The sequence below is a fragment of the Dipteris shenzhenensis genome, chromosome 14 (assembly GCF_047967505.1).
Source record: "Dipteris shenzhenensis isolate YYH24624 ecotype China chromosome 14, Dip_SZ_1.0, whole genome shotgun sequence".
NCBI classification, from domain to species: Eukaryota; Viridiplantae; Streptophyta; class Polypodiopsida; order Gleicheniales; family Dipteridaceae; genus Dipteris; species Dipteris shenzhenensis.
In genome coordinates, this window is record NC_141609.1 from 46,770,260 (window position 1) to 46,789,183 (window position 18,924).

At 43.9% G+C, this 18,924-nt stretch overlaps 1 protein-coding gene across 5 annotated transcripts in view; it reads left to right on the forward strand.

Annotated features, from left to right (window-relative positions):
* The window catches only part of LOC147894726 (transducin family protein / WD-40 repeat family protein), a 71,827-nt gene extending 53,588 nt beyond the window's left edge, over window positions 1-18,239 (forward strand). The window contains exons 11-14 of one of the 5 annotated variants that reach the window (XM_087384933.1): window positions 4,644-4,694; window positions 17,128-17,291; window positions 17,464-17,550; window positions 17,738-18,239. In XM_087384933.1, coding sequence (XP_087241059.1) covers window positions 4,644-4,694; window positions 17,128-17,280 — 204 coding nt within the window. In that variant the 3' untranslated portion in view covers window positions 17,281-17,291; window positions 17,464-17,550; window positions 17,738-18,239. Of the gene's footprint in view, window positions 1-4,643; window positions 4,695-17,127; window positions 17,303-17,463; window positions 17,551-17,737 lie in introns of all 5 variants that reach the window. The other 4 variants (XM_087384931.1, XM_087384932.1, XM_087384934.1 and 1 more) reach the window with 4 other exon arrangements.
* Window positions 18,240-18,924: the final 685 nt, after the last annotated feature.

Sequence of the window (18,924 nt, forward strand, 5' to 3'; positions counted from 1 at the left end):
TCTATAGTCTTCTTGGGAAATGTCAATGTAAAAACCTTTCATGTTGTTCTTTCATAATGGGCTTTGTAAAAACATCCCACTAACTTTTATGTAAGGCAATATTGAAACTATTGGATTTGAACTCACTGCCAGATGTAGTGGAATTGCACAGTTACACCTCAAGTTAACTAAGTAGTGTCCAAGCTAAAGTAGGAATTGGTCAAAGGGTTCAATCCCAAAGGTCGAAAGATAGGGTTAATTAGCACTATAACATATAATTTAGGGTTAGGGTATTTATAGGTAAAATAGCTGGGGCTATTCCCCTACTGGGCCAGCGAGCTACGTTATGTTTTGGTCTTGCTCTGGATTTTGTGCTAGGATTGATTTAAAGATTACTGTGCAACTCTTGTAGGGAAATGTGGCTGTTAGGAAATGGCCTAGGAGAAGGTCCAGTTATTTGCCACCCATAGGGGCGCAATAGATCTTTGGTTCGAGAAGTAACAAGAGTTTAAGTGATTGGCAATAGGAAGGATTGCACCATATGGATGGCTAGAGTAATTGGTGATAGCAAGGAATCAGATCACCAAAAAGCATTGAAAAGTCGGAGATAAGGTAAAATTTGTGAAGCTGAAATAGCTTCTTTGTCCACATTAGTCTTTTGGCCTTGAGACAACTTATTGGCGCATAATTTTTGTTGGGCTTACCTCCCCACTTGTGAGCCCCGGGGGCCAGCATGAGGACATGGGGAAGGTTGACATGTAGCATGGGATGGGAAAGAGAGAGCTGCTTTGTGGCGGCAAACTTGCTGCCACATGGGCAGCAGAGAACAGTCATTGGATTTATTTTAGGGAAGCCACATGGGGCACACAACCAGCATATAGGACTGGCATATAGAACAGGCTTGCAAAGTCTGCCTGCAGGAGCAGGTTGGGGGTCATATGGCAGGTCGGAACTGACAGGTTGGCATATAGGGCAGTCGGCCCTGGTTGCTGGTCGCGGGCAGCTATCCTGCATGCCAGACCTAGCAGCCCTCATTGCTGGTTGGGCTAGGGGCCTAGAAGTGTCAGAGAATTAGGTTCAACTGCCCGTTTGTCAGCCCCCAAATCCCATGGGGTCAGTTTTAGGGGCATTTCAGCCTCTATATAAAGCCCCAATTCTAATAGATCAGGTTAATACCTTCTGCATGCAATCTCTCTCTGATATAATGATAGTGTATCTTAATGTGTTTTGTGCGAGATTGAAACACAGGATTTTGTGCTACTGCAATAGCACTTTGATTGTTAAGAAGGATAGGAGTGGGTGACTGCAAACTTCCATGAAGATCTCCAACAACCTCCTCAGCCACATACACCCAACCATTGTTGTGAAGGCTGCTTGTACTGGGCCCAGTGGGTTGTTTCTAACTCAACCAAGATACGCATGAGCCACTAAGAAAGACACAGTTTCCACTTGTGGATTGCCTACCATCGTAGTCAGCAGCCCCATCTGAATCAGCAGCCCCATCGTAGTCAGCACCCCCATCTGAATCACTAAATGCATGAAATTGAAATTCCCCCGCCATAGAACAATCCAAGATGCTGGGTGCCCTGCAAGTATCTGAAAATGCGCTTGACTGCCAATTAGTGCATGAGCTTAGGGCTGTGCATCTATGTGCTTACTTGTGACACTCCAAACTGATTTGTCAGGATGTGTGTTCCATAGGCGCAAAGAGGCAGCTAACAGCCTGGCTGTGTAGAATGGGATCAAAAGGCTCACTGCCATCTTCCTTTCAGAGCTTAAGCCCAGGTTTCCGGAGTTGAAAGTGGCTTACAATACTGCATTTTGAACTTGTTTTATGACAATACCCTCTTCTGACTGTATAAGTTGACTTCCAAGTATAATGCAAAGTTCCAAGTCTGGTGTCTCAAATTAAGCTTCAAGGTCGGTCTTGACTTCTGCAATTGTGTCTTCGTTGGTGCCTTTGAGCAGCATATGATATATCTTGCACATAAAGAATGATTATGATCAAATCCCCTTTGTCTCTCTTGACATAGAGGGTACTCTTAGTTGGATTGTTGTTCAAACTCTGGCTTGTTAAGTAAGTGTATATTTTCACATACCAAGCTTGTGGAGCTTGTTTGAGACCATACAATGCTTTACACAGCTTATTTCCTGTTCAGGCATCACAAATTCAACGAGCTGTCTCACATAGACTTCCTCATGCAAGTCCCCATTAAGGAAAGCAGTCTAATGTCCAACTGGTGCAATTTTCCAGGAATGAGCAGCTAATGCTATAACACAACTGATTGTTGTCATCCGGGCAAAAGTCTCATCGTAATCTATCCCCTTTTGCTGGAGCCTGGAAGTAGCCTTTAGCAGTGCCTAATTTACTTGTGTAATACATGGCCATTCAGTATGCAGTATCCCAATTGAACAGGTTTACGCACAGCCCAAAGACTTCACATTGGTAGGCTATCATCTTGTTAAGCTGGGTATAGGGCAGCTTGCACAACCATAGTGGAAGGTCTCTCGTTGAGATGCTTGTTGGTAGATTATGCATCATTGGAGGATCCTACTCCAATTTCTCACTGACAGTCAGAGTGCCATTGCCGTGGCACGGAATCTTGTGTTTCATGCACTCACGAAACATGTAGAGATGCATTATCACTATGTCAAGGAGGGACTACATGCAGGGGAGATGAGTTTGGTCTTTTGCCCTACACATCAAAATGTGGCAGATCTTTTGAACGAAGCCTTACCTGGTTCGAAGTCCGAGGCTTTCCGCAAAGCTTTAAACTTATATTTGTTTGGTGATTGTTATTATTCCTTGTACATTTTGACATTGTTACCACTTCGGGGGTGTTAGAAATACTAATCTCTAAGGCCGTGTCCAATGTGTAATAAGGGGCCAGGGGTATTTATTCCCTTTTAAGTCCCCCCCCCACCCCCCAAAAAAAAAATAATAATAATAATAAATAAAAATATAATAAGAATAATCTCTGTTAGAGGTTGAGTTACTCACCACATGTATGTTGACCACAATTAGGGTCCATCTGAGGGTTATGTCTCTATGATGACCTTAGTGTTCTTGTTGCTGCAATCTCATTTACAGCTTCCTTCAGCTTTGTGTTCTTTTTGAGCTATTGCTCCATTTCCAACAAGATGCTTTGACACATTATTCCAATCTTGAGTTTATGATGTGTAATACATTCACAACATGACTCCCTCATAAAACTCTTGCATAAAACATTCTATCTCTTCTCTAAAATTGGCTCTATTCTTTTTCTTGATAATAAGCTAGAGAAATTAATGTTTGGGTGTGGGTATTAGAGTCTTGTGAATCTGAAATATACTGACAACATAAGATTGACTTTATCTGCCCTCTTCACCACTCCTTTATGATGATCCTTTATAGGGTTTATTTGCACAAAATGATAGATTCTAGAAGAGAGTACGAAGTCTTCTTAATTTATGGAAGTATTATGAGAGCATCAGAATTTGTATCCCATGATCTGGACTTGAAAAGCAGTTAGTAGAATAGACCAATTAATGGCTTGTAAGGCAGTATCTAATATCTTTGTGCACGTACATGAGATAGTTTACTCTTAACTTAAGACTGCATAAATTTCAGCAAATACTCATAGTAGCAATGAACTTCCTCAGGCTGAAATAATTGAGAATGTTATTTCTGCTATAAGAGGGAACTTCTAGTGAAGCAATAAGCAATGTTAACCCATAACATTAAAGTACTCTAAAAGAACTTGTATACAGGAAAATCCAGCAAGATAAATTCCTCTTTTCTTGAAACATATTCAATATGACGGGTTCAAATACATCACTTCTTTGGAATGTCATGACAAGAGAAATTGCTAATCCGTGATTAGTAGACATAAAAACATTATTATATATTATATGCCAATGGTGTAACATGTATTTGTATTTATGATGGACATCGACCGACTTGTTATGGCGGTGGATCATCTGAGTAGATAGGACTAGTCAAGCTGGAGCCGTTGCTTCAGATGGCATCAAATTTGGACATGTGATAGTTATTTTATTAATAAAAATGTGCACACAGGTGTCTAGGTCCTAGGGCAATAGGAAGGGAAGGGTGCATTAAGGTGCATTGAATGGTAGATGCATGGGTCATAGGCTAAGGGTAGGTGCAAATGGGAAGATGAAACTTGAGTGATCTCAAGGGACATTAATAAAAGGGTATCACCCTTTCATTGTGAATCTCACATAGCATTCTCTCTACCACATTGCATTCATCTGCCCTCTCTCTCCCACCTTGCATGTAGGTCGAAAAATAGAAACAAGTACACTCTCACGAGGGCGCTCTTCCCCATTGGAGGGCCAATTGGCATTCAAATTCTGCATGCATTGCACACATTTGCATTCTCAAAAAGACTGGTTCTTCACATGGAAGTAGAAAACGTTAAAGACAGCTTTTCCTAATTAATCTCTACTTGAGCAAAATAGATAGAGGAGAAGGCCTTCAAGCTCGTTTTACTATGTCTAGGCGTGTTTGAGTTTGAATCACCAACTTAAACACCTTGTCTATTCTTATAGAATTTGTTAACCTTTGTAAGCTTTCTTGGAAATTAACCTAAAGCTTGTGAATGCCTCGATTCCTTGATGTTTCATTACTGTGATTCCTTATTTCATTTTATGTTTATATGCAGAGACTGAATGATACCTTGGGATTCAATTTAGCTGCCATGAGTCACTTGCAGGTGCTTACGCCCCTTCCATATGTCCCATTCATGCATGTGTGCAATATGTCAGTGGGTGGGTGGGTGTGTGCATGGATGTGGTGTAATTCATATTTAGGCTGGATGGCATCACAATGTTCGTCATTATACATAGTGAAAATACTCTAGTGTTGCTTCTTTGTCTTGTGCCCAGCCTAAAACACTTGGCGGGGCAAATTTTCATGACATGGGGTTCTCATTTCTTGTGGAGTAGTTAATGTGTGTGCGTGTTTGTGTGTGTCTCTGTGTAGATAGTTTACCCATATTTAGGCTAGAAAGCATGGCAACGCGATTTCCCTAATATCTTGATGGTTTGGTCTTGAGCTGTAGTCATACAAGAAGCCGGTTTGAAACTATAGTTTGTTAGTTTGGCTTGCATCTGGCCTAGACATTGGCATGTTCATGCATGCAGAGCCAAAAATCTTAAAACTTTCCAATAAGCGTAAATGGCAAGGCACAAGCAACGTGCCAACTTTGCGCAAGGGGACAGAAATAATGCTGCTGCTGTCATTTAGAATTCATTCTATGGATAGCACAGGGACAACTCAGCTGCCCCACCTCATACCTCAATTGTTGCTGGCACAACTGGCCCAGCAACTTGGTGCAGTTGTGCCCATGAACACTCCTACTAATGGTGACATTATTTGTTTTTCCATTGTTGTTGATGGCTTTTCCAGGTTCACATGGGCTCCTTGCTTGAAAGGAAAGTTGGAAGTGGAGTAAGTTGTATTCGTGGTTGGGGTTTTGCACTGGGGCTCTCTTAATAGGTGCCTGACAAAAATGTTACCGTGATTCCCCATCCACCTTTGACTTGCTTTCAAGAGTTTAATGAACATGTAGGGATTAAGCTGGATGGACACTGAAGAAACCTCAGAGAAGGGAGAGTATGTCTCATGCAGAACGAGTATTGCAAAGCCCATGGCATTTATAATCAATACTCTCTATGCCCTAGACTCCGTAATGAATAGATAGGATACATAGAAGTTTCATGAAAATGGTGGAGTGCTCAAGGAGAGAATCGTCCAATTCATTTATGGCGGAGCTTTAAATATAGGAGCATCTAGGTATAAGTACAAGACAAAAGTTCAAGTGAAGTGGTTTAGTCCTCTACATACTTAGATGCCACAATTAAGATGGATGATAAATGAGTCAAATGCAGTTTTGCGGGATGTAGCAATAAGAGCAAGGGAGACATTCTTTGGAATCACACAGCTCTGCAATTATGACCAACAGGGATCATGTGTTCATGAAAGAAAGAGACAGAGAGTTTATTAAAGTCTTTGAAAGACTGAAGTGTATATGAGACTTAAAAAACTAGATAGAATGAGCTGAATGGGTGGAGCCACAAAGAGACAAAGAGAGTTTATTAAAGTCTTTGAAAGACTGAAGTGTATATGAGACTTAAAAAACTAGATAGAATGAGCTGAATGGGTGGAGCCACGAAACGGGAATCTGCACCCAAAAAAAAACAAATACGAATACTGAATATCTGAACCCATGGGGAGAGATATAGATCTGTAATGTGGTATCACTGTGAAGGTCTTCTGTATGCTACCTGAGGAACCAGCCCACGGGGTGGCCGCGGGAGACAAATGCTCCAACGGTGATCCTTGTTTTTGTAGGCCATCTTCTCCCGGTTGTATTGATGCCCTCTGGGCCTTGGTATGTGCCATGTAGCCTTAGTTATTGGCACTTAGGTCACCTAGTACTTTTAGTGTCTTATGACACCTAGTACTAGTGGTACCACTAGGACACTATGTCCTAGGGTTCCCTTTTATTGTACTTCGTACTTTCATTTTCATTCATAGTTGATGTGACGGCTTTTCACTCCTTGCTCCACTCTTTGCATCCTTTCGCTTCCTACAGTGGTATCAAAGTGGGTTCTACCTGTTGCTCTTGTCACTCCCAGCTATCCTGAGCCCTCTACACCTTTGAGGCGGCTGTACCTTTGCTCTTTTACAGCTCCATCCAGCTTGTTTTTGGCATGTGTGGGTCTCTAAGGACTTTGCAACCCCCTCCATCGTCAACAATCTTCCTCTCGCTCTCTTCCACATCCCGAGGCAAATCATCGTCAGAGCAGCTCATTGCTCTTGGTGCCTGTCCTTTCTTTTGCCCTGCAAGCTTTCCTCTTGCTCCTCCGGTCCTGCCACCTCATGCTGCTCCAGCTTGGGCCATCACACAGTACACCTATCGTACCTTTGCCGTACACATGCTGTACATGCATCGTACACATGTCGTACTTGCAACGTACATATGATGTACCTGCGTCGTACATGTACCATACATTTGCTGTACTTGCGACGTACACTTGCCATACCTGCATCGTACACCTGTTCCGTACAACGCTGTAGCCCCATAAATTTGGGGCTTTTGGGTTTATTGCAGGATATTATCAGATTTGCAGGTTCATTTGCTCAAATAGAAGTGACATTTACTTGCTTTGATCTGAAATTGGTGGTTTTCAATGAAATTGACAAGACATTGTGGGACATTTGGTCACATTTGCAAAGTTGCAGCTTAAATTGGGGCTTTATGACCATTTTGCCCTCTTTTTGATCGTTTTGCCCTTTCAGATTGTGGGGTTTTTTGCCTTAGCTTCTATTTGCAGTGATCTCATTTGGTCACATTTGCAGTTGAAAGCCTTGAAGCTATTTTTGCATCACTTGGTCAGTGCACTTTTACTTGTGCTTTTTACAATGGCTGGCAACAACAATGATTTGTTTGGTGTTCTCTGTAAAGATGATAAGTTGGATGGCACCAACTACCCTATGTGGTCCTACCTTATGAAGCATATTCTAGTTGCCAGAAACTTTTGGAATATTGTTTCAGGTGTTGATTTGAGGCCAGCCAATGCTCAAGTGGCTGCCCCTAATGCTGGCACTCCTCTAGGGGGGAATCCTCCTGACTCTTCTTCCTCTAGTACTCCTATCACTACTCCTCCTACTCAGGACCAAATCAGATGGGACTCCAGAGATGCAAATGCACACTCATGTATTGCCTTATCATGCAAGAGAATCATTATTCAACACATCCGGTCATGCAGGACAGCAAAGGATGCTTGGGATAAGCTAGCTTCTCTTTATCAGGTTCACAATGAGGCACGGGTTGCATATTTGAGAAGACAATTGCAGGAACTCAGCATGAAGGAAAGTGACTCAATGGATACGTATTTAACAAAGGTCAAGGACCTCATGAAGCAACTTGCAAATATTGATGAAGTGGTGCCTAATTCTCAGCTTGTTAGCACTACATTGAATGGACTGCCAGAGACATATCAAGGGTTTGCTACAACCCTTAGACTTGTAGCCAATGGAAATCCTGATCACTACTCATTTGATCAGTTAGTTACTTTGCTTTTGCAAGAAGAGCAAAGTTGTGCTAATAGGCAAGCTACTATTCTTGATTATGCATTTACTTCACAGCAGAAAGGAAAAGGCAAGGCTTCCAAGCCTATGGGCAAGCCTAAATATGCGCCTAACAGTGGCAATTCCTTCAATGTATCTCAAAATACAGCAGATAAGTCAAAGAAGAAAAGATGCAACTATTGTCGCAAGCCAGGGCATGAAATTTTAGAATGCAGGAATCGCATTGCTTCGGAGAAGAAGAAAGTAGGATTGACAGTAAATGCCTCACATGCAATTGAATCCCATGAGCCAGTAGATGCCTCACATGCACATGCTCTCCAGGATGATTGGGCATGGGCTGTCCATTGCTCTTTTGATCCCTCCAAAGTTGATGCATTATTTTGTGCTAATGATGCTCAATCTTGGTATTTTGATAGTGGTGCTTCCAAGCATGTAACCTCTTGCAGATAGTTGTTTCATTCCTTGGCTAATGCACCTAGAGGGGGGATTGTCACATGTGCTAATAATGCTTCCTATGCTGTAAAAGGAATTGGAGACGTGCAGCTCACATCCATCTCAAGCCATCCTGTCACTCTGACAAATGTTCTTTTTGTGCCTGGAATTGTAGTCAACTTGATTTCAATTTCAGCAATTGCTACTTTAGGTTTCAGAGTGATTTTTGATGGATACAAATGCCTAGTATATGATCTTCGTGATGACAATGCCATAGTTCTCACTGGCACTTTGAAAAAGGAGCTTTATCACCTTGATTATCACTCAGTTGCACTGATATTTCATGACTCTAATTGATGAATTCACAAGATATTGCTGGGTATATGCTTTAAAAGACAAATCTGAAGTGTTTTCATGCTTTCAGAGGTGGCTGAATATGGTTGAGAATGAATCAGGATGCAAGCTTGTCACCCTAAACACAGATAGGGGAGGCGAGTATATGTCAAAGGAGTTTGATGCATTTTTGTTTTCATGGGGCATTGTTCACTCATGCACTACTCCTTACACTCCTCAGCATAATCTTGTTCCTGAAAGAAAGAACAGGTCCACTATGGAGATGGCCAGATGCATTTTTAAGGCGAAGTCCTTGCCCAATAAATTTTGGCTTGATGCAGTGATGTGTGCCAACTATGTGCTGAATAGATCACCTACAAGGGCATTGAGGATTGCTACACCTTATGAAGCATGGAAAGGTAGGAAGCCTTCACATTCACACATGAGAGTTTTTGGGTCTCTTGCATATGTCCATGTACCATCTCAGTTGAGACATAAGCTTGATGATAAGGCAATCAAATGCATATTTATTGGTTACAGCCAAGAGAGCAGAGGGTATCGGTTGTACCAACCAAATACTGGGAAGATTATTGTCAGTAGAGATGTAATCTTTGCTGAACATTCAGCTTCAACAAGCAATGATCAGCCAGCAACACATGCTGATTTGCAGGTTCCTCTTCCAGCACAAAATGATCCCAATATTCATGATGCAGTTATTGAAGAAAGAGCTATCAATAGACAGCTGAAGAAAGAGCTGTCAATAGACAGCAAAGGCAAGTTCCCAGATGGCTTCTCGAGACATTGAGGGATAGAAAACAAGATCAACCTCTTGCTGCCTGGACAAGATCAGGGAATAGACAGATGCATGGTCACTTTCTTGATTTTGCACTCCTTGCTACTGCTTGCAATGAAGAGCCTTTATGCCATAAAGATGCTTTTGACAGCAAAGAGTGGATGGATGCAATGAGAGCTGAGCTAAAATCTATTGCCAAAAATGACACATGGGAATTAGTAGATCTACCAAATGGCAAGCATGCCATTGGTACCCGGTGGGTCTACAAATTAAAAAGGAAATCTGATGGCAGCATAGATTGACAGAAAGCCCGTCTTGTTGCAAAAGGGTATGCCCAACAACAAGGCATTGACTTTGAGGAGACCTTTGCTCCCAATTCCAGGATTACGACTATCAGATGTGTCATTGCCATTGCAGCCCATCACCATTGGCAAGTGCACCAGCTTGACATCAAGACTGCCTTTCTTCATGGGGATTTGCAGGAAGAAGTTTATGTGACACAACCTCCTGGCTTTGAGGTTGTCGGCTTTGAAAACAAGGTATGCCGGCTGCGAAAAGCCCTTTATGGTTTGAAGCAGGCACCCAGGGCATGGTATGCCAAAATTCATGCACACTTACTGTCCCTTGATAGCCCAGCAGAGCCCACTCTTTATGTCCGTGGGAGTGGATCTGATTTTTTAGTGCTGATTTATATGTGGATGACATGTATATTGCAGCTTTCAAGGCTGATTTGCAGCAAGCTTTTGAAATGTCAGACATGGGACAGCTACACTATTATTTGGGCATTCAGTTTGCTCATGTTGAGGGGGGTATTATGATGTCACAATCCAAGTATATTGGACATCTCCTTGATTGTTTTCAGTTTAAGGATTGCAAGCCAATCTCTACTCCAGTGGACCTTGGCTTCAAATTTTCAGCTCATGATGGGAGCACACCATGTGATATCACTCTTTACCAGCAGGCTGTTGGATGTCTCATTTACTTGTGCCACACCAGACCTGACTTACAATATGCAGTATCCCAGCTCAGCAGGTTCATGCACATGCCCAGTTCACAGCATTGGCAGGCAGTGAAGAGAGTCTTCAGATATCTCAGAGGCACTCGGGATTTAGCCCTCTTCTATGGTGATCAGGGTTCACTTGCCATGCATGCTTACATGGATAGTGACTGGGCAAGTTGTTCAGACAACAGAGTGTCACATACCGGCAATTGTTTTTTGCTTGGCAGTTCATGTATCTCTTGGCTCAGCAAGAAGCAACCAACACTTGCCACATCCAGCTGTGAGGCTGAGTACAGGGCAGTCTTCACCGCTACAGTAGAGTGTCTGGCTTCGACAGCTACTTACAGATCTTGGTATCCACCAAACATCCTCCACTATGGTCTACATTGACAGCCAGAGTGCTTTGGCCATTGCGCGTAATCCAGTGTTTCATGCGCGTACCAAGCACATTAAGGTTCACTATCATTATGTTTGAGAGCGGTTGTCAGCAGGAGACATAGAGTTGTCCTACCTTCCCACAGAAGACAACATAGCAGATATGTTTACAAAGGCACTTCCTCGTCCCAAGTTCGAAGTCTTTTGACAGGCTTTACACTTGGTTCCCTTTGTTACATGATCTGGCATACCTTGTACATTCATAGGTGGCTATATCCCTCGGGATAAACATGTATCACCATGACCAAAAAATACCAGGTATCTTGAGATGTTTCTAGAATACTTCAGCCCATACCATGGAGGGGGGTTTGTAGGCCATCTTCTCCCAGTCATATTGATGCCCTGTGGGCCCTAGTATGTGCCATGTTATTGGCACTTAGGTCACCTAGTACTTTTAGTGTCTTATGACACCTAGTAGTAGTGGTACCACTAGGACACTATGTCCTAGGGTTTCCTTTTATGTACTTTGTACTTTCATTTTCATTCATAGTTGATGTGACGGCTTTTCACTCCTTGCTCCACTCTTTGCATCCTTTCGCTTTCGTGATCCTATAGTTGCACACTGTGTGACATATAAGAGGTTGAGACAGAGGAGCATTTCATCTTCAGGTGTCCTGTGTACTATGAGATCCGAGACGTTTCCACTGTCTCTTCAGGGATAGTTATGGGATTTTAGCCCGTTTCCTCTCCTACCCAGACCAGCGGTGTTTGACAGGTTTCATTCATGAGGCACTTAGACACGGCGAGAGGATACTCCGAGCACGGAGACAGGAGCAGACTTCTTCCTCGGTTGATCCCTCTCAGAGCTCTATCACGGAGTTCTTTCAGCTAGATCACATGGATCCCAACGAGACGAGGCCTCGACATGACCGTGATCCGGAGCCCGTGACCCGACATCTCAGACAGAGGGTCGACACACAGATCACACTCGGAGACATCCCCTCCTTGTTTAGAGTCGGAGCTCGACCGACGGGGGTCACAGTAGCCCTGGTTAGACGCAGAGCTACGACCAGGAGATGTGCCACGACCGCACCTCTAAGTGGCCGACAGCACTGTATTGCCGACTTCATGCCTCCACTGCCTCATCCATCCTGATATCTTGCTGTTGCTAGGGATGATGATGATATTGATGATGATGCTGAGATTGATATTTAGTCGACCATCAACATGACTATGTTGTACTAAGGACTTAGTACTGCCATTCTGCATTTTTGCAATTTTTGCATTTTGCATTTTGCATTGGTATGGATGATCGTTTAGTAGCTCCACTACCACAGCTCGTTGTATCAGGATTTTCACAGTCTCATAGACCCATCGGTCTTCCGAAGACTTTAATAAACTTTCTTTCTTTCTTTTCTTTCTTTGTTGGACAAGTGCAATCGTCACCCCGTCGGTTGTGTCCTTGGTTGGTGAACATGGAGGGAAGATCCCTAATCCTCATCTGTGCATCAACACGTTCGTAGGTCTATCATGTCTCCATGGATACAACTGCTCCATGCTATCTGATTGGGAAAATGAGTGGAGTCTGGCTGAGTCGCTTGATCTCGTCTTTGTGACCTGAGCTACGAACAGCTGGTCTGTGTGTGGTATAGCCTCATGAATGAAGATCGTTAAACATCATTGATTCGGATGGACCAAAACGTTGAGAGGGGTGCGAACCCATCTTTGAAAAGGCAACCGGTGACGGCCTCGAATGTCATAGGTTCGAACCCATCTTTTAAAGGCATTGGTAACGGCCTCGAATCTCATAATATACAAGGCATTTGAAAGGGAAGTGCTTCTCAGATTGTGTCGTCTCCTGGTCGTAGGTTTGCGTCTAGCGATGGGGCGAGGCTATGGGGCGAGGGTTGAGCACCAACACACATGAATGAAATTCATTTTGTTATTTGGGTAAGGGAAAATTGTTTAGAGAATAGGGCAGTCCTCAGAGATCATAGCTGGCCTTCAATGCACCATGGGCTGTAGACAAGCTAAGTAGCCAACACAGGGGGCCTCAAGGCTATATTGAAAAGTTGGCAGTCTATCCATGTGGAGTCCAAGGCTCGCAAACCATTTGCACGTATGGTTATACCAACACCTCTCATCACCCTTAACTGCCAATGTGATGGATGTGGATAAGGAGATTGAGGAACCAAAAACTTTGACTCAATGAAATGGAGTGGAGGACCCTGAACTCATCCAAGATGATATGGTATGGGGCCGATCATTCGTGCCAATAAGAGAACCTAGTGCCTCTCCATCCGAGCCTCGTCCACCTCTACAAGGTTAGGATTCCAACATTGGTTGCGATACATACCAACTGGGTGTGGACCAAAGATTCAAAGAGAAGAGACTTGGTCCAAGGAGTGAGGGTGAAAGTATTGTTGCTCAAGCATGGCAAGCGCGGCGTATCCCTTGCTTAGTCGGGCTTGCACTGTTGGTTTCGTCGTGAAGATTAAGCCAGAGAAAGCATTGCCACACATGTATAGGATGCAACGATTTGTACCCACAACCCCTTAAAGGCGAAATTTTCCCTATCCATGACTGCCCTAGATGTGTTAAAGATCTTAGTCTTGGTTTTACCAAGATTGACCTTCAATCATGTGTCTAACAAAAGGTGTGTGGTGTCACTGAAGGCCCTCTGCTGAAGAGGAGAGTAAGACCACATTGTCTGCATAGAGGAGAATCTGAATAAAAGAGGCAACAAGAGATTATACTGCTCCATCTAGTCTCTCGATAAAGGTCTCAAGCTTGTTGATGTAGAGGCCAAACATAGTTTGATAATGAACAACCCTGTTTGATGATAGCGCCCCTGATTTCCTCTATCCACCCTGTAGTTCGAACACTGCCTGAGACCCTCTCATAGAGTGCCATGACTGCCCAAATGATCTTCTGGATGTATCCCAATCTTGCAAGTGTGTAGTTCGAACACTGCCTGAGACCCTCTCATAGAGTGCCATGACTGCCTAAAGGATCTCCTGATTGTATCACAAATCTTGCAAGTGTCCGATGAGATGGGCTCTCGGCACTGTATCAAAAGCCTTGTGGAAATCCACAAAGCAACAATAAATCCTTTGTCTCTGTGCTCTGGCCTCCTCAACGGCACCTTAGAGTGTGAGTATGTGATTTAGGGTCGCACGATCCACGTGGAAGCTTGCTCGTCCATCAGCTCAGAGTCTGTGGCTTGGTTCAGACCGTTATAGATGATATGATCATGTATCATGCCCATGGCCAAGAAAGAGTGCTTGTATAAGAAGACAGAGACTCTACTGCCTGCAGATACTGAGGATGTCCTTGTCGCATCCAAATCAACATCAGACAATAGAAGAGAATCATCTCGAAAATCAAGAAGCGGTACCTATTGCATAGTTGTCATCACATTGAAGTCCCAAACAAGTACGGCTTCCCTACAAATGATAAATCCATGACGTTTGGATGTAGGGTTGTGTATGGTGATGTCGCAGCCCCCTCACCAAGATCTCTAGCAAAATGTGAGAAGGAACAACATATTGCGATGAGAGGTCATGTCGAGAGGTGCATTTGATCTGGATCCAAGATTTGTGCACACCTCTCGATAGAGATCATACCGGTGAGAGATGATCAGTATAATACCACCAAGCTTCCCAACCCATGAACACCATCTGTCTCTCAACTCTCGTCCTAGTATGCTGTCTCCCATGTGTATCCACTAATTACAGCCAAAGGGTGCTCTGGGCTCTGATGAGTCTCTTTATAGAAAGCTATATCTCGTCCTATGTATGACCCCGAGAAATTCATTGGATCTAACCATAAGCTACGAGGTCCATATCCATATGAATCTAGGTTGGTCCCATAGCATTGTTTGCTTGCATAATGCTGCAAGGCGGGCCTGAGTATCTTTGAAGCAGATGACAAAAGGCTGATCCCGAGTGGGGTCACGCCCTATGCACTGTCGCCCTCAATCCCATCTCCTAGGGTAGAAGCCACACAGTTGTAGCATCAGCTATGGCAGCAGAATCCCCGGACTCTGATGTTGAGAGCCTTACTAGATCTCTGCTGCTGCTCAAGAATGGTGGCCTAAACATGCCCTTCGCAGGCTCCCGTTTCACGCCATCCACCCCACCCATCTAGTGATCTCCTTGATGACTGACTGCATGGTGGCTATCTGCTCGACTGCTGGTCCACCGCTCGGAATTCTTGCCACCCGATGATGTACATCAACAAGCTCCTTATGGAGCTGTGTAATCTCTTGGCTGAGGCTGTAGATATACCTATCCTGCTCGTCCTCACGTGCACAAAGGTGGTGGACTCCACAGAATCTGCTTCCAGGCCTATGTGAGGGGTGAAAATTGTTGTGGTTGATACAGGTAGAGGAAGGAAGTTGATGGCTAGGGGGGTGTGGATGGAACCCGGTGGTGGGTAAGGAGGCGATGAAAGAGGGTTGAGTGAGGGGTATAGGGGATAGGGTAGGAGGCTGGAAATGCCAGAGAAATGGGAGACATATGAGAGGTGGCTAAGGTGAGTCCGGCGGTAGGTGAGAAGGGGGCCTGGCTGAGGAGGGGCGACACGAAGCTAGTATACTGTAGGGGGGGCAAGGGGGGTATGGTAGGGCTCAGACTGGAAGGGCACGCATTGCGGCTGAGGCTGGGGCTGATGCTGATGAGGAGCTGATGATGATGATGATGCTGATGCCTGAGGTCATGGCTGATGCTGAGGCTGCCACAGCTGCTAGGGCGGAGGCTCACAGCGGTACTATTATTCTGAAGTCTGCTGCCCGTCTGCTGATTGTTGATGTCGTCAACTGCCTCCTGCTGTCCCTTTTGTTGTTGTTTAGGCTGCTGATTTTTTTCTCGCCCCTCTTTTTTTTCCTAAACCACGCTGTCCTGTTCTCATGCCTATGCTTTCTGTTTTTTCTGCAGTTTCCTTCCTGAGCCCTAAGGCGTGGAAACGGCATGATGCCCTTCATACTGTTCATTTCTGCAGCAAGGAAAGGGGGGTCAAGAAGGTTGGGAAAAGGGAAAGGGGCAGCAATGCAAGGGGATAGGGAGGGGACTGAGCAGGGGAGGAGTTGCTGGGCAGGGGGGGAAGCTGTGTGAGCGGGAAAGACAGGTAGGGGAGGCAATGCGAAGGGGCAGGGAGCGGGGAAGGCAGGGAGGGGGAGTGTGGGTTGAGCCGAGGGGGGAGAGCGTTGGGGAGCGGGGGCAGAGTGAGAAGGGGGGTTAAAAGCGGAGAGGGGCAAGGCAGGGCAGAGTGGAAAGGAGGGGCGGGGCAGAGCGGAAGGGGGTCTGCGAGGGGAGGGGTGGGCCGGAGGTGGGGAGGGGAAATCAAGAGCTGTGAGGGGGCCCGGGGTAGAGTGGAAGGATGAGCGGGGCAGAGTGGAAGGGGGAGCTGCGAGGGCAGGGGAGATGTGAAGGGGTGGGGCAGGTGGGCAAGGGTGGCTGGGGCAGGTGGGAAGGGGAGCATTTAGCCTAGTCCCATGTCGATGCACATGACATTTCACTGAAGGTTGAGCTCGATGAGATATGTGAGATTCAACCTTATGCTGTTTTGTAGCCGAGTCTCCATATACACCAGAATTGGACCCTCCACTTGCTCTGCAGAATGCTTGTGTTTAGTCCTCAGATGGGATTGCAAGGCAAAGAAGGTGGCCAGATGCAACTTGCTAGGAGCCCAATACAGCAAGGCACAGCTCATTTTAGGTCAACAGGGCAGCTAGCAAGTAGACCGTAAATAAGGCTGATGAGCATTTTGATGTAGATCAACAATTTCAGTCCTACACTGATACATAGGGCAAAGCTGGATGGTAGCAAGGCAGGCAACATGGGTATAGTTCTATCATGGAGAATGGTTTGATCCACCTTCAAGAATACCCGGATCAATAGTGTCGCTCTGTTTCAGAGGTCACATGATTTTGATGCACAACCTTTCAGCTCATTGTATCATGCCCCATTGGTCTTTAGAAGACTACAATGAACCTTCTCTCTCTCTCTCTCTCCCTCTGCTTCTTCTCCACTTTTGCTCGTTGATTTAAGCTTGCATATTCATAATAATTTTTCTAAATACTTGTCGTAACTTATAATATGTTCTATCATTTTGTAGGAATTGCTGTCATCTCGTTCAGATGTTGTTTTCAAGGATGCAAGGACAAAGGTTTTGGACATTAGAGAAAAACTATCTCGGAAGCTTGACGAAAGGCCTGATCAAAATTACCAACCATTAAGAAAGCGTAGAAAACGCAAGGAAGCTGCATAATCGTGAAGATTGTGAGCTTAATGTAAAATGTGATTTGAAGCAAGAATGTTTAGTTTTCTTAGAAAAGTCTTTCATCGAAAATGTAATATGTACAATGCTTTATTTTCATCTTTAAGTCATATTCAAGGAGTCTATGAGAGGACTTCAGACTTTGATCTCATAGACCTTTTGGGGCTTGTGCAGATGGTAATAAATCTTCTCACTCCCCCCCAACTTACCTTGAAAGCAACTCTCGTCATAGAAAGTTTGGTGACTAGCTTTATGTTCTAGGTGAGTTTTCATAATCTCTTAGACCTTGTGCATATATGGTCTTTAGTGTCGTATGGATGTGTTTGGGAGCATCTCTCTCTCTCTCTCTCTCCTACTTCCCCACTTTGCTGTTGATTTTTGTTTGTATATTCATAATGATTATTCTAAATACTTATCCTAACTTACATTATGTTCTATCATTTTGTAGGAATTGCTGTCCTCTCGTTCAGATGTTGTTTTCAAGGATGCAAGGACAAAGATTTTGGACATTAGAGAAAAACTGTCTCGGAAGCTTGATGAAAGGCAATTATCAACCATTAAGAAAGCGTAGAAAACGAGCTTAATGTAAAATGTGATTTGAAGCAAGAATGTTTAATTTTCTTAGACAAACAACATTTTCGGCGAAAATGTAATATGTACAATGCTTCTTTTTCTTTTTTTTTTGGCTAAGTCATATTCAAGGGGTCTCTGAGAAGACTTCTAGTTGCTGAAGATGCCCTCAATCTCAAATTTTATAGGTGGTGAGAGTTGTGATTTGTGTAAACTCTTCGCATGAAGACTATGGAATTCTTGACAAAGTATTTAGTCAAGATGCAGACAAAATGTTTAGTCAAGATGAAGAATATTTACATGTCAGACCACTAAGATTGTGGCTTTACATTGAATGTAATGAGGTAGAGCCTTCTTGTATGCATTGATTGTATGAAAGTACAATCTCGAGGAGACTTGCTCTAAGCATTAAAAATTATTCCTATTGGATTGCTTTATTCTCTTTGTACTTTGTGCATTTGTTTGAATGCTTGAGAATTTGGGTAGTTTAGTTTGAAGAGTCGTTTTGTAAATAAAATTTGTTCATCTCTACCGAACTTAAGAGAACAAGTTTTGTGAAAACTCTAAGAGGCAAAGGGGCAGCTCAACTTGCAAGAATCCACCAATAACCTAGCAAGAAATGGCAAAACGCCAATCTTGAAAGACCCAAGAAAAAGATTGGGTTCCTACTCCCATGATTACTAGAGCATAAAATAGTTCATTTTGTTCAATAGCACAAAGTAGCGATTCAAGCAAAGGAACTCCGGCCAACCACCTTAATCTCTATGTTTGTCGTCCTTGTTCCTCTCATTTTCAAGTTCGAGGGTGTTGGTCCCCCCCTACTCATGTCATTGCTCGTTGTAGAATAGGTGGTCATATTCCAATAGGCTAAAAACATAGAAAGTAGTTCTAGTGTGCACTCATATGAGAAGAAGCAATGATCACAAAAATTGAGGGAGGTTCTCACCTTCATAGGAATTCAAGGGTTTATGAAAGGACTGCAAGGTTTAGAAAGAGGGTAGGGTTGAGAAAGCTAACTAGGGTTCCAGGGTTTAGAAAGAGTTTATGGTCGAGAAAGAGTTGCAA